The 16,124-nt window shown below is 37.7% G+C and overlaps 1 protein-coding gene across 1 annotated transcript in view; it reads right to left on the bottom strand.

Moving 5' to 3' along the window:
- Positions 1–15,799, bottom strand: part of LOC141901319 (lysosomal phospholipase A and acyltransferase-like) — a 31,666-nt gene extending 15,867 nt beyond the window's left edge. Inside the window, exons 1-4 of the mRNA XM_074788482.1 lie at positions 15,657–15,799; positions 5,852–6,008; positions 1,740–1,858; positions 211–309 (exon numbers count right to left, since the gene is read on the bottom strand). Of these exons, the coding sequence (XP_074644583.1) occupies positions 211–309; positions 1,740–1,858; positions 5,852–6,008; positions 15,657–15,771 (490 nt within the window). The 5' untranslated portion in view covers positions 15,772–15,799. The remainder of the gene's footprint in view (positions 1–210; positions 310–1,739; positions 1,859–5,851; positions 6,009–15,656) is intronic.
- Positions 15,800–16,124: the final 325 nt, after the last annotated feature.

The raw sequence follows: 16,124 nt of genomic DNA, 5'->3' as shown, positions 1-16,124 counted from the left end.
GGTGTTATGATTTTGAAATTGGAAATCACAGTACACATGTGATTGGATGGTTGGCCAAATTCATATGCCACTGTATATTTGAATAAAATACAATTGAAAATTTTGATCACCGTGGTTTTTCCTTACGGAAAAATGAGGTTTGAGCCCGTGAATGGCTCTGACTTAAATCAAGACTATTATAAAAGCTTTCGAATTTCATATCATACTTACTGGCTGAACGTCTAAAGTCAAATGGAGCAGCTCTGACAGACCGTCCACGAACATAACCCCATTTCACCATCTCTACAACTATCTCATGAAAATACGTTGCTGAAAATAAGAAATTCTAACATATTTCATATTTTAACATATTTCTTCAAATTCCGTCAATTGGCAGTACAATAAATAGAAAAGTATAGTTACTATATAGAAAATACAGAATTCAAGATTACACAACAGTTTACTAAATGATGTACATAATAATATAATATATTATGCAAATAATAATACATTTCGCTATATAATATATTACGAAGAATCCAACAGTAAAGATGAAAAAATTAAGTCTAAAAATGTTTCCTTGAGCTCATGTTGTTTATTCAACGTTTCAACTATATTCTCATAGTCATCTTCAGGAATTTTTGGACTTTTTCGTGGGATTTTCGTAATATTATTGTCAAGTCACCGAGATGTTAGATAGAAGTACTGCCTTCTGTGGTTGCTCGGACTCAAGTTTAGTTAATCAAGAAAACAAAGTGTTGGTTCTTCAGAGAAAAGTAGAATCAATTGAAATTAAAGTAGATTAAGATGAACATGATAACCAGGGATGAAAAAAGATTAAAAAACGTTTAAAAAACGCAGACAAATTTGAAATAAATGTATTAGGGTAACTACTGCTGGCTAAAGGTGCATATCCCTAAAGGGGACCTCCCCCAAGAAAATTTTGAAATTTCAAGGAGTTTTTGGCGCAACTGAGGCCCATTTTCCAATGACAAAATAAGACTGCTGCCACATGGTTGATCGTTCGTTGTTCATGTCTGGAGTACATGAAAAGGATGGCTCTGGCGATATCCAAATCACTAACTAGAACATGTTCATACCTAAATGAACAAATAGTAGGGTCCCAAGAGGAGCCCTTAACCTATAATCTTCCAATCTTTCACTCAAGACAAGCACATTGTGCCTGAATTAAAACAAAGACAACTTTTATTAAGCACGTAGGCTATGATAACAAATATAGATCTGTACAAGTTTATTTTCTAGACAGTTTCGAGGCTTAAACAAAGCCCAATCATCGAAAACTGTCAAGAAAATAAACTTTTTACAGATCTAACTGTGGGTTTTTATTTGTTAACTCTACACTGAGATAGATATCAGTTAATTGCAGTCACGTAGGCTATGCTTTGTTGGATACGCGACCACAGATTCTAAATATAGATTTCCTCTGCTGGGCTATTACACGTATATCATAGTATCATTGATCTCACAGTGGGTCTAGAGACGCTTTTACGGTCTGTTCTTTAAGTATGCTACGATCTAACTCTCAACTTTTCCCCAACACCCTAGCCCCCCATCATTTTCTCAACGGATCTTCATCATCTCAAGAATGATAAAAATGGACCTCCAACCACGGAAATCCGCGGAAGATTTTCATCCCTGGATAACTTAGTTGAACTTAAAAGATCCTATCACAATCCTTGAGAGTTAGTACTAGAGTTAGTAGCTACTGATCATTGATTTTGTGAGTTTAAATGACTTACTAATTGATAATTGACTTTCATCCAAATATTCAACACCTGACGTATTGCCAAACCCATTAATACGCGTTTCCACTCCTGGTGAGTTAAATGTAGCGCGGGTTTTGTTGTCATACACCAACCTGAGAATAAATTTTTAAACAGTTTTTTGAAAGTGCTACTAACCACAGCCATAACACTAAATTTCTAACTAAAGAAATACAAGATGTCAACAGGGATTACCATGAAGATATAATTACAATGCCTATTTGTTTTTGATTTGATTTATAGCGATCTCAGAAAGAAATTTACAACTAGGGGTCCAGGGACACCATGCCCACTTGGGAAGTGGTTTCAAATGCTCAACAATCTAACAATTTCAATATTCAACGCCCTCTGGTGACCATATACAAAAACTAATGACCTTGAAACTCAATACAATCATAAAACATGTCAGCAGCTACGATTTTATAATTGATTGTGATAACAAAAAATGCCTCGTTACCAATTTAATATGGAAATACTAAGTTATTCTACTATTCGACGCCCCCTGGTGACCATATTCAAAACCCAATAACCTTTTTACTCACCATATTCATAGAACATGTCATGAACAACAACTTTGCAATTGATCATGGTAACAAAATATGCCTAGGTACCAATATAATAAGGAAATACCAGGTTATTCTACTATTCAACGCCCCCCCCGGTGACCATATAGAATAACTAATTTCCTTAAAACTCACCACAATCATAGATGATGTCATGAGCTACAACTTTGCATGTGATTGCGGTAACAAAATATGTATTGGTACAAATATAATATAGAAATACTAAGATATTGTATTATTCAACGCCCCCTGGTGGCCATATACAAAAAACAATGAACTTGAAACTCATCCCAATCATAGAACACTTTATGCGCTACAACGGACGGATGGACGGATAGTCTCAAGTGGGCTAAAAACCACTATTATTTCAATAATAGCCGCAATCGTAAAGCTTTTTTGACCCAGAATAAACTGGTGCGTAATGTACCCGTGCCTGACGAAAAATACACTTAGACTGAGCTAAATTTTAGCACAGGTCAAATCATAGAACGTGAATTGCAACAGGTTCCGGAAATGACTCACTTCGCTGTGTTTGAGCATCGTTCAGTATTGAGTGGTTCAGGTATGGTTTCAGTGTGAGAGCGCCTCTAATTAGCATGGGCCAAATTTGACTCAGGCCTGTTCCGGGCCAAATCATCTCTGTGTGACCGTGGCTTAGAAGAGACCGCCAGAAGCTAAGAAAATCTGTACGGATAGTCTAGTTTAGAGCTTAGAACAACAAGAGGACTTTAGAGTCCTGAGGTTCGAAGAAGCAGTCTTATTAGGAATAGTTACATAGATTGGCTAACTAGTAATACATCGTACATCTCATTGATGTGTGATACATCGTACATCTCATTGATGTGTGATACATCGTACATCTCATTGATGTGTGAATAGCACTTTGTAATCAATCAAGGTTTAGTCAAGATTATTCCATTTTAGGAGTCAGTTTAAAATCTGGACTGCACAACTCTACTGACTCGATTAAGACCTACCTATTTGAGGTATGCACACACAAAATTAAGCGAAATATCCCAAAAAGATCGTGGACAATCAAAAATAAATAGACTTTAGGAGTTAATCCTATCTTTTAGTTAGCTCTAATATAAAGTCGATCCGTAAGTCAGTCTGAACAACAGAACCTTGTTAACAACAGATACAGTACGTACGTTTGACGCTACAACAATTTCATATCAAAATTTCGACGATATGTAAAAATCTGCTCAGACTATTTGATATTTAATACTGGCAAACAAAAAATATATTTTGATACTGGTTACAAGGAACTTTCAATGTATAACAAGATTTTCCAGTTGTCTATTAGTTGATTACAAAATAGTTGTAGTCTGGATCCAGTAATACAGCAGTATCAAGTGTAAAAATGTGTTGTTTTTTTTTAGATGAAATAATATAGGACCATAGGTCCAGTCATCCTCACTTTCCAGCTGCCCGCCACAAAGCTCTGGTGCCAACACAAACCCTGACAGCAAATCCCTCAATGGTCTTCTATTACATCGCCCACGATTTCTTGGGCGGACAGGTTCCCGTTCAGCGGCCACCAGTCTATATATCTTATAGTTAATCAGATGTGTGGTTTTCATAGAGCAAACTTGCCGGAGAAATACAATTCATTTGATCGGCTAGATATATAGATTGGTGGGCGTTGGGCATTAACCTGTTCGCCCGAGAAATTTTTGGCATTGTAATAGACCAATGAAGGGTTTGCTGCCAGGGTTAATGTTGGCGTGAGCTTGGGCGGGCGGCAATCAGACCAAGGCAAGCGAGGATGAGGACCAGTAGGATTAACTGAGTACATTGTGCACAAAAATCGATTTTTCTTGGATTTGCAATAACGTATAAACAGTATAAACAAGATGAAATCATGTTGCGCTGTGTAGTAAGCATGTTCAACTTAGATGATATGGTAATGGGTTTTCCCTTTGACTCACTAGCACATGGCAGAACGATCAATACTATGTTCTTGATATAGGGCATCACTGATGTCATCATCAAAATAGGTCAAGCATCAATTAGTATCGAATGGGGAAAAAATTCATTGAAATTTTGCACATATTTTCTCCCACTGCTTCCAAACAGCTTTAAAAGAGCTGATGGACAAAACTTGCCATATCAATTCCAACACCTATTTCCCTCCTAAATTATCAGCTGTTTATATACATTGGTTACAATTTGTGCCACCAAGAGCTAACAGAAAGTTACTCTCAGGACCATTCTGCTAGGATCAACACAGCTGTTCCTAAAAAGTTGTAAAAAAAACCAGTGCCTTAATACAGTTAACCAGGCCTACCTCGGACAAAATGAGACTGCAAAACATTGGTCCAAGTTAAGGATAGGAAAGTACATGGTAAGTAAATTACAGGAAGTCAGATGATTTTACTTTCGTCCGAACTAGTCGATATTTTAAGTTGGCCACGTTCATGTAAGGCAAGATTTAATGCATTTCTAATGAATAAACCAGGAAAATTTGAGCACTTCTTCAAACATTCAAAAGCAAATACTTAGTAATATCCAATAGGCCTAAATTGGAGCTAACAAAGAAATAGGGAACTCACTAGGAAGTTTTTTCAAAATATCCATTAGTCAAAGTGATTGATTATCATTGTAGTTTTCATGTACATAATTAGGCCTACAGGAAAAACCAACACAGACTCCAAAAACTTCCTAAAGCTTTGTTCGGATTTGAGGATTGGTAATGAAAATATCAGCGCTGGCAGTCTGTTAAAAATAATTGATTAATGCACATTGTACAACATTGTTCAACTAAACTAAGTCACAAAAGACATGATGGCATGGAACTGGCTATGTAAGCTTCATTTCCCGGTAAAATTTACCAAGCACTGGTAACATTTTTGTTTTGAATTCCATATGGAGCACCAATATTTTGAAAACTTGCTAAATGTGTACCAAATCACCTTTTAACAGGCACGAATCCAACGAGCCCCTGACCAAACAATAATTTAGTGAAATTAACGGAAATGGTTGCTAAAATACTTTCAGAATGCAATTGAAATGACTCTACAATATTCAAGATTACATGAGCTCGCCGTAAAAGTGCAGTAGACAGTCATTTTTGAAACACGGTAGATAAGGCTAAACAAAAATGATACCTTGTTTCTCCGCAGCGGCCGGGTCATTTTTGTAAAATTTGATAAAATTTATAAACAGTTCATTTCTATAGCGGCCGGGTCTGTTATGGTAAAATTGATCACGATTTTTAAAAAAGTAATGTATAGGGTAGATAGGCGGCCGGCCGGGTCAACATTTAAGCTCAGCAGAGCGGAGAAACAAGGTATTAATTTTTTTTAGCCTAAGCACACAACATTCATAGTACAAACCTCATATTATCTACAAAACATTTGACCACCGGCCAAGCTAACAGCTCAATATTCAACCACAGTGGAAACCAAGTATCTGATTTTTTATGGCAGTAAAATGCTACCGTTTGATTTTTATCCAGTTTCGCTTCGATTTGACTGCCACCATCACCGGGTACTGCAAATATTAAGGGAAAGAACAACTCACCTCATGTTATCCACAAAGCAATCTAACACTAATGGTGCGAGAAGTTCAATATTCAACCAGAATGCAAACCAGTAATCTGTCTTCTTAGTACATAAATAATGTACGACCGAACTTTTATTAAGTCTCGCTTCCATCTGACTCCCACCATCGCCTGGGACTAAAATAATATCGAAAGGAGGTCAATGCCAAATATGTAATGGGTTAGTATCATGCAGTACATTTCTTTGTCTTAATTTAGATTTTTATCGGAGTGTATATTAACGTTTATTGTGGATTTAATATTGTTTAATAATGCTAAATATAATTCTCTTGAAAATTAATCAGCCTGATATTGATATGTGAAATGGGGCATCAACATCGATGAGTTGTTTGTATTAATTGGATTAGGTAATTTCTTGTGCTCAAAAGTAATATCAGTGTCACAAACATGTCAGTGTCAAAACATGTCAGCGTCAAAACATGTCAGCGTACTCATACAGTAGTACTCTCTCCATTATGTATAAACAAAAATATGGTTAAGCACACAGTTTTTCTAGTTGGAGTTGTAAAATAGAAGTTGAAAATAAATCATCTAAATTCAAGATCATGACGTTATTTCAATGACGAGAAAAGGACAAGATATTCACGTCATGACATTAGCCTATGCAATTATCTTCAGATACCTTAACCGCAGGCCAGTTGCTCTAGAAAATTAGTATGAACTAACATCAATGAATGCCGCTCTTTTAGGAGGAAAAACATATAAAATATTCATATCATAAGATTATAGTTTTATGTCATAGGCCTATCTTTAGAAGTAGGAATAGGGTTCAAGGTTAGGGTTAGGTTGAGGATTATGAATTATATGTTAAAAAGAGTTCATTGTCTTGAACACGTTGATAGAGAGAGAGTAGGACTAGGGCGCAATCCACGGGTTGCATGTTCAAGTCATGATATTCTCCAATTTCTACTTGAGAATTTTCACGTCTAGGCTAACAATTCTATGGTGTAGGCTATATAGCAATGTCTGTTTGGTTGTTGGAACTGACTCTATGCTAACCAAGTTGTGTAAACCTAGACAGGAGGATTCAATTACAGAATCTAGTATTTGTAATGCACTAGTCAATGAAAATCCACGCCCTACGGGGGCCGGGAAATGAAAATTAGCTCAAAGCACCAGTGCTAGGATCGCTCGATCGGGACTTTTTCCCCGCTACCGGTAATGTTAACGAGCGACAAATGCACAGGAGAAAAAATGACGACTTGAAGTACATTCTAGAACTACTCCAACATAATGGTTATCACAGGCACCCAGACATAAAAAAGTTTTTCGTATGGGGGATAAAAATAACCCAAGTAGACCGATGACGGTGGTGTTTGTGGATATGGCTCACAGAGACAGGGTATATGACTTTGTTAGGGGGTGAAATAAAAGATGACGACGGAGCGGAAACAAAATTTGCTCTCGATAGATCCAAAAGAAGAGGATTTTGCTATACTGAGAGGGGAATTAGAGCGAAGGAAGGCCAATGGTGAAACCCTTATAAAAATCGTAAATAACAAAATTGTAACAAGAGCCCCAAGGGGCACAATGGTTAGCCTGTCAGATTTGCTTTTTATAAATGATGTAATCTGTGGGTTATATTTATCAATATACACTCCCTGCTCAATATCATTTACATAGTAAAATCGTGTGTTAACACAGACAGCAGGAACGAATGTAATATAGAAATACTAAGTTATTGTATTGTGCAACGCCCCCTGGTGGCCATAAAAAAAACCAATGAGCTTGAAACTCACCTCGATCATAGAACATGTCATGAGCTACAACTTTCCAATTGATTATAGTAGCAAAATATGCTTAAGTATCAATTATGATGTGGAAAAACTTTTTTTCCACCTACGAATGAGAACTGATGACCCCAAGATGGCCGCCAAGTGCGTCATAATTGCCTGGTCAAAAATACCCTCTCGGATATAAAAGATCCCTTTCCAAAGAATACCCATTACAAATTGCAATGAAACATGGCGCACCATTAGAAAGCTACAGTACTCAGAATTCAGGCCAAAATTGACATTTTTGGGAACAAAAAAGGTCACAGTACGACCATCTTGAGTCCGATCAACTCAATTTTTCACATGCCGATGGGCCCTCGGGGGATAAAAATATATACGAATGATCAAGGTTATTGATAAAAGTGTCTTCAAAATTTCCCTCGAAAACTTCAAAAATGTGTAAAAAGTGCTGATTTTGGCGAACAACAATGGCTGCCAGTCGGCCATCTTGATTCTGACAGGGCCAGTTTTTGGCCTGAAGATGTGTCTAGGGTAGATACACGTATAAAACAAATATCAAGACATTACCTTGAAGCGTCTTCAAAACTTTGGAACTCTCACGAACTATCTAGATGGTTATCTCTCGACCTCAATAGCTTCAAGACCCATCTCAAAACAACTTTGTTCCATGCAGCATACCATTAACTCTCGGAAAGCGAATTGTATTTAACATTTTTTGGCAGAATAAAATTTGATTGAATTTGCAATTCGGGCACATGGCTAATTAGCATATCAAGGTCATACACCCGATTTGGTAAAACCTTTTTTTCGCGAACCTTGCGCAATTGTCAAGGATGAATTTTCTGTAGAGCCAATAAAAATTCCTCCCAAACACCAAATCAACTAAAGATTTCATAGAAATCGATCTTGAAATACAATTTTAAACCTTAAAATAAAACCCGGAAGTAAAACAGTAGACGATACCGCGGATTCACGTGAACACCTGATTTCTGTAAACGAAATGTTGGTTGTGACAAAATTGTTCAGACGGTTTTAGGTGGTAATAAGTACGGAAACGTAACGACCATGGTCGACTTATTCGATGAAATCAGGCCTATGTGATATCCAAATTTTGACTTTTTTATTCTCCAGACCTCCCTGATATAGAAATAAAAAATTTTGGTGGTACGAAAGTGCAATCACAGCGCCGACGGGGACAGAGCCGTGTCAGAGATCGGCGGAGTGAAAATTGAGGTGGACGAAGAAGTAGGCTATTGCGCTACTTGAATCACGAAAACTCCTGGCGCGGCCCAGACGCTTTTCGTTGATTAAGTAATACAAATATCATGCAATGGGTTTTCACAATCTACCGCTGGTATTTACCGGATTTCAATATCACTCCAAAATTCAAAGAAACCTCGAAATATCGAACCGGAACACATCCGGTACTGTAGATATCCGCGGCTGCCCAACCGGGAAACTTATTTGTTTCAATAGATATTGATAGGATCCATCATCTTCACCCGTAAAGGGATTCGAACCCACTAAGCTAAAGCCATGCCAGAATCGGGTCGGGCCAATCACAGCGATTGTAACAAACCACATTAGGCTTCTGTGGAATTTCCCAGTAAATGGGCCAATCAGCGAACACGTAGCGAACGCGGAAGTATTGTCGCGTGTTGATACATGACATCATGCGCAAAAGCGCCAGTAATGAAATCGCGATAATTCACGTGAACAGCTGCTGATATTTTCAGATAAACCAATCACAGGGAAGACACAACTTCCTGATTGGCTGATAAAAATTGAAATTTTCCCGATTTAACTTTCGTGAAAAATGCAGAAAACATTTCTATGAGACCCTATTTCAAAATTCTGCTCGCTACGATTCCGAGAATGGATTACGCTTAAATACGTGATTTTTTCGAATATGCCCTCACTTGGCAAGCAAAAGAGCCTTTTGTGTGGAAACCATGTCATTTAAATTCGCTCCATTTGTATAGTAATAGGCTCAGCCTACGGCTGGCCTAAAAATGAGACAAACGGAGACACCCTAACAAATAAACTCCACGAATCTGTTTGTAATAACAACCCGGATATAATATTACTAATGGAGGTATATCCGAAAAACTACTCACGTGACTGCATAGATGCATCTACCAGTTTCTAAGTATCGGCGGAAGGAGTTATAATCTATGTAAAACACGGTATCGATTACCTTGAGCTCCCATCGTCTGACGAAATTAATGACAATCTTTGGATAAAATTAGAGTATGAAAATGCTCAGTTGATTGTTGGGGTCATTTACAGAAGCCCTAACACATCCCCTGACGAGAGTAGAATTTAAATAATCTGATTTTAAGATGTCAAGAGAGATAAGCCAGGCATCGTTATAACCAGGGACCTAGTATTTTCGATGTCGTGTTTTAAAAGGACACAACTGTATTGTTAATTTACGACACTACCCCCTCTTGGAGCGAGCGACCATGTGATCATTACTTTCGACACAATTATCCCAGTAAATTATAAAGAAAGCCCTAGAAAGTGTATGTAAAATTTCGAACATGGTGACTACAACAAAATGAGAGACGAACTGTCTAAGCAAAACTTGCCCGACTGTATATCAAGCTTGGTTGTAATATCTAGGTGGAACGTAATAAGAGATTCGATAAATGATTTAATTAGAAGGTTTGTACCCAGCAATGAAATTACTCATGACCGCGATGAAAGTAAAAAGCCCAATGGATGAAGGCCGCAGCTCTCAGGAAAGTCAAATCGAAACAGAGAGCCTGGCAGAGATATCTGACCACTAAAGATAATAAGTCATACGCTGATTATATCAATATAAGAAACTTGACGAGAAGAGATATTAAAAGAGCCCTAAGATCATATGAGAAGACCATTGTGATGAAGGTGAAAAAAAAACCCCAAGGCATTCTGGAGGTATACTTGATCCAGAACCAAACAGAAACCAGATATACCGCCCCTCAGTACAATGACCGTCACACAATATCTGACGACAAAAAGAAAGCAGGTATGTTTAATACTTTTTTCAGCAGCGTGTTCATGGATAAGATTTGTCGAGCCTTCCCGATCTAGCGCCGAAGGTGTTAACAAGCCTAAGTGATATATCATAGATGCTGAATTAGTAAGGAACATTTGAACAACTTAAACGTATACAAAAGTCCCGGAGTTGAACGAAACGATCAAAAGTTTGATGCCGTCGAGTGATGTACCGGCATCGGTGAGAAATAAAACGAGAAGAGAAAAATATAAATTAGCCTATACAATATTCATCCGAGAGTACTCAGAGAATTGTCCAGTGAGCTTTGTTCACCGCTGTCGCTCCTCTTTAATAAATCAGTCGGCTCTGGTCTCTTACCAATGAACTGGAAAATAGGTCTGATAAAGCCCATTGACAAGAAAGGACGTAAGGATGAAGTAGAAAATTACCGGCCTGTAAGCCTCACTTGCATTTGTTGCAAAGTGCTCGAGACTATCGTCAGGGATAAGATTATGCAGCACCTAGACACTTACTCGTTGATTTCCCCAGCGCAACATGGTTTTGTACCTAAAAGAAATTGTCAGACCAATCTCTCAGCGTGTCTCGAGAAATGGACCAGTATATTAGAGAGAAAAGGTATGGTTGACTCAATCTACTTAGACTCGAGAAGGCGTTTGATAGGGTTCCTCACCAATGTTTGATAAGCAAACTCTGTAGTATTGGTAGGCCTTAAGATGGTGAAGTCATAGATTGGACTTCTGATTTCTTGAAGGGAAGAAAACAACAAGTAACGGAGGTGTTAAGCGAAGTTCCGCAAGGCTCAGTGCTTGGCCCTATCATGTTTTGAATTTTTATAAACGACGCCACCGCAGGAGTAAAAGACCCTACAAATCTTATCTCTTCACGGACGAGTCAACAGTAAATTATACGGGGAGATTCGAAATATCAACGACTGTTTAGCCCTTCAATCTGACCTAAATAGACTAGACGATTGGTCCAAATTATGGCAGCTATCCTTTAGTCCTATCAAATGCACTACACTAAGATTAGGAAATAAAGGACCAATGGTCCAGTGGCTTGCCAAACTGGTTTGGGGAAGTAAAAGTCACTTAGCCTACAGTACTGGTAGGCAAAAATTTATTTCATTGAAAATTAAACAAGAAAAAAATATATGGAAAGGACTCAATTTTGGTCAGTGCGAACTTTTGATAACTGACTTCACGAGATTCGAAAAATTGATCATGGGTCTTTTGTCTGAACAAATATTCATTATTGTAATACATCCCTTGAATGATGTAAAACAACTAAAACTTTGAGTGACCCGATAAGATACGGTACAAACTTGGTGAGAGCCTGAGTTTCATCGCAGGTTTTTCATTATCATATGCGGACCAATCAGGACAGAAGCTCCCAAGTTCTTCAAATTTGAGGACAGTACCAGTTACTGACGAAACAAAAAGTTTATCGACTGACATGGTTTTCAATAATTTCACGATAGGAAGTAGCTTACATCCTCACTCAGACAAATCGTTGGTACGCTCGACCTACACCGTGGCGCGAGTATAAACTGATACATACACGCAGTGAACACGAGAGTATAATGCGATAGGCCTATTGCCTATGCGACTGTACACGACTGTTTTCAACGCAAATGCTCATCGCTGTGCCGCAGTAACAAACTAATACTAATAATCAGGCTCCAAAACGGATTGCTGATGCTTCAATTAATGATGATATTAAAACAAGCAGGCCTACTCCAGTCGTGTGTATATCAGACACATCTCTAAAAATCTGATGATATCACTGTAGGCCTATCAGTCAATCAGCGACTGTACACGACTGTTTTCAAAGCGAACGCTCATCATTGTGCCGCAGTAAACAAACTAATACTAATAATCAGGCTCCATAACGGATCGCTAATGCTTCAATTAATGATGATAAAACAATTATTCCAGTTGTGTATATAGGCCTATCAGACTCATCTCTAAAAATCCGATGCTATCAGTAAATCAGCTGTGTGGCGAACACGGAAGTAAATTTCCGCATTTTGAAACCACATTTTTGGCAGATATCTTGATGCAACGTTACCTTACGCACGGGATATCAAAACTAGATGAATCATTGAACACATCGCACACATTAAACTGTTATATCATACGCCTTAAGTATCAGTATTTGCGCTAGAAATGATGAATATCAACCTATTCAATCGTGCCGCCATTTTGTTTGTGAAATAACGCGCACCAGCTGATCCACCTCGTTCAATGTTATGACGTCATGATGGAAGTCAAAACCGGGTCAACACAAATTTGATCTAACCAAGATTTCAAGGGGTTTCGTCTTTGAAAGCCCATAACTAGGGATTTCAGGTTGAAAATTTCTATGTGTCTTTCTAATAGCTTAAAATGAAGAAGGGGATAGCATAAGCATACAGCACTTTACAGAATCAAAATTGGTCAAGCGGTTCAAAAGTTATAAGCAATCTAAGGGTGGAAATTTGAGTATTTCTGTCATTCGATTGCGCAATTCACTTTAGTTCATTTCCAATGAAAGTATCAGACAGGAAGTGTCTAGGTTTTGTTGCTTTTTAGCCAGATAAAGGAATTAAATTCAACATTAAAACCAATATAACTCCGAGAATTTTTATCTGTTTAAAACCTAACTTGGTCAGTAAGTTGTCTATACAAAGTAATTTTAGATTCATGTAAGTAATTGCAAAAATATGTAAGTTAGGCTAATTTGCATACTAATTATGTAATTAATACCCACTTCTATAACCATTAACACGCAATACTATAGTTTATTTCTCAAGATAAATGATACTTAAGACATGGAATATCAATTTTGAGATAATATACCGAAGATATCGTGCACCAGGGTGATACTGATTACCATGGTAACCATAAGGTAAGTATCAAGGCGGCCATCTTGAATCTTATTAACTACATCTTTAATGTATTTAGTTGATTCGATATGGCCTTATAGACCTTTATTATTTGAAATAACTAATCTTAGTGGATAAGTTCAATGTTTTAAAGCCTTCTGAAATAAAAGATACTAATAATATCATTATATTTCAGATACTCACTTGCCGCAGAAGAATAGGATAAAGCGTTGAAGAGATCTACGTACTACATGGTTTTCCGAAATTAAATCAAATTGAAATGAATGGAAAAGCCTTTGTTTTTCTTTAGAGATCCCTAGGCCCTAACAGATTTACCCATGAAATATCTATATCATGATATCTCAAATTGAGGCTCGAGGAATGGCGGCCATCTTGTTTTGCGTCAATATTTCATCGGAAAGTCAATTTTACAAAAGTATGTCATGTTTGGTATCTAATTAAAGGTCTCCTTCTAGGCAAGTCATTCGAATGAAAAAGAAAATTGATAATATAATCCTCTAGAATCTATTTGATTAACCATTGGTTGGTGGGTATTTTAGGCCTAGCAGCGGCAGTTATTTAGCGAAAGGGTCGACAATTGGAATTGAAAAACCATGAACAAATGAATAACAACTGCTTTTCAGAGGGATATCCTAGTATTCAAGATGAGATGATTACCTAAAGGTGAAGCAGATAGGAAAAATAAAATTTCTTTTTAGCAAAAAATGAGCTAAAATTTAGACAAAACTTGGATTCTTGTGCAAAATACTCAAAGTTTTTAAATTGGGTAGGCCTAACCATTATTCGTCTTATATATTGCCGATTTCGTAATAAAGTATGAGTTTATTGAGTGAAAGTGACGTTTTACTTGCTAAAGTGACGTTTTACTTGCTAAATTGACATTTAGAGTGGTAAAAATTAACCAGGAAGTGTTTTGATTGATCAGCTGGCAGCCGGTGTGAGCCGGCAGTGACCAGGATGTAAACAATTTAAACACCTTGCCAACTTTAGGTCAAAATCCGCGAAAGACTACTAAATCAATCTTAAAAGTAATAATTGAAAACAATATATAAAGTATCTTATTTTATCATGTAGTAGAGTGCAAGTTGTTAAAATTATTAATTTTAGCGTATGAGCACTTTGAATTATGTTTACGACTTTTTCCGAGTGATACAGGGCCTACCAAAACTTGCACGCACCGACATGCTCTACTTGAAACATGTTCTTAAAATATTCTGAGGTCAAATATCCAGCCAATCAGCAGCCGGCTCGTGGATTTGACCCAAAAAATTGCATGCGTTTTTCACGTGTTTGAAAAATGCATGAACAAACATGGCCGCCATCTTGTTTCCTAGAAATGAGCCGACGCGCGCCAAACTACGACTTATTGCTCCGTAACTAGGCAAGATACACTCATGAAATTTACACCACAACAAATAACCGGTAAATTGAGTATACTGAGCAAGTTTGGCTTCAATCAGATATAGAATACGTTTTTTATGAGCGATTGAAAATTTGAAGCGTGGAAAACGCTAATTAGCCTATGACACATTTTGATCACGTGACCTGAAATCCTTACCATAACTACCGAACAAAGCGTTGGATCTTGGCGAGATAAGTTCTTCCGACGCAAATAGCATTGAATTTTAACCTGTGTAATCTTGGACAGTTAAAGATGCTGCATAAAAGAACGTGCTCAAATAAATCGTTAACTTTTTGGTAAATCTAGTCGCTAAAGGAGAGCTGCGCTGTTACCATTGTGCGCTCCACTGATTTTTTTCGCTGGATCGCCTCTGTCCCGGCGCTTTAGATCACTATTTTTCATTCCGTTGGACGGGGGCCAAGAACTTTCATTGACTAGTGCATAACCACACAATATTGCTAATCGATGCAATGATAAATAACAGCTCAAAAAATAATTTTTTGTTTTAAAGCATTTTGTAGAAGAAATGTTGATTATTTACGTTCGCATTTTTAAAACACAAGTCTTGGAAATTATATAAAATATCACGTAGTAACCATACGGATACGTCAATAGCCATTGGCATTGGGGATGGCAGATTGCCAAATAAACAACCGTCAGCGCAACGCCAACAACAACTTCAACTCTACAAGTCGAAACGCAACACTTCTTGACTATATCCCGAAATATATATACATACCTATAACTACCGGAGGTAATGATGTGTTGAAATACAGTTTGTTGGATGTTAACGAACTTCCAACAAACAAAATAAGCAAAGAAAAACTCCATAAAGACTTCACTAAGCCTAACATTTTTCGTTTTTCTGTCTAGTTACATGTACGGATTATAGTCGTCTGATCTCGAACGCGGCATCAGGTGATTAGGTGGCAGCACTTGCCGGTGAACAGCATGACTCGTTTTCCGTGTGTAATGGATTTCCCAGACACGGTAACCATTTGCCCCCTGGTCAAAATCACTAATAAAATACTCACCAGAACATACAACTCCTGCAGCTGTGTCTGCACCGGTAGGCTCCCGTACGCCCGGCTTCACGGGACGACGCTCAATAAAAAAAATGTCTAAGGACTAAGGCTCCCCGCGACCTCCCCCTCCTCGTGTCTACGTGGTCCGTCAGTGGGTCTGTCCGGGTCCGTTCGTCCTTCTC

The sequence above is a fragment of the Tubulanus polymorphus genome, chromosome 3, assembly GCF_964204645.1.
Source record: "Tubulanus polymorphus chromosome 3, tnTubPoly1.2, whole genome shotgun sequence".
Classification (NCBI taxonomy): Eukaryota; Metazoa; Nemertea; class Palaeonemertea; order Tubulaniformes; family Tubulanidae; genus Tubulanus; species Tubulanus polymorphus.
The sequence above is the reverse complement of the archived record's forward strand: the minus strand, read 5'-3'. Positions and strand labels throughout refer to the sequence as shown.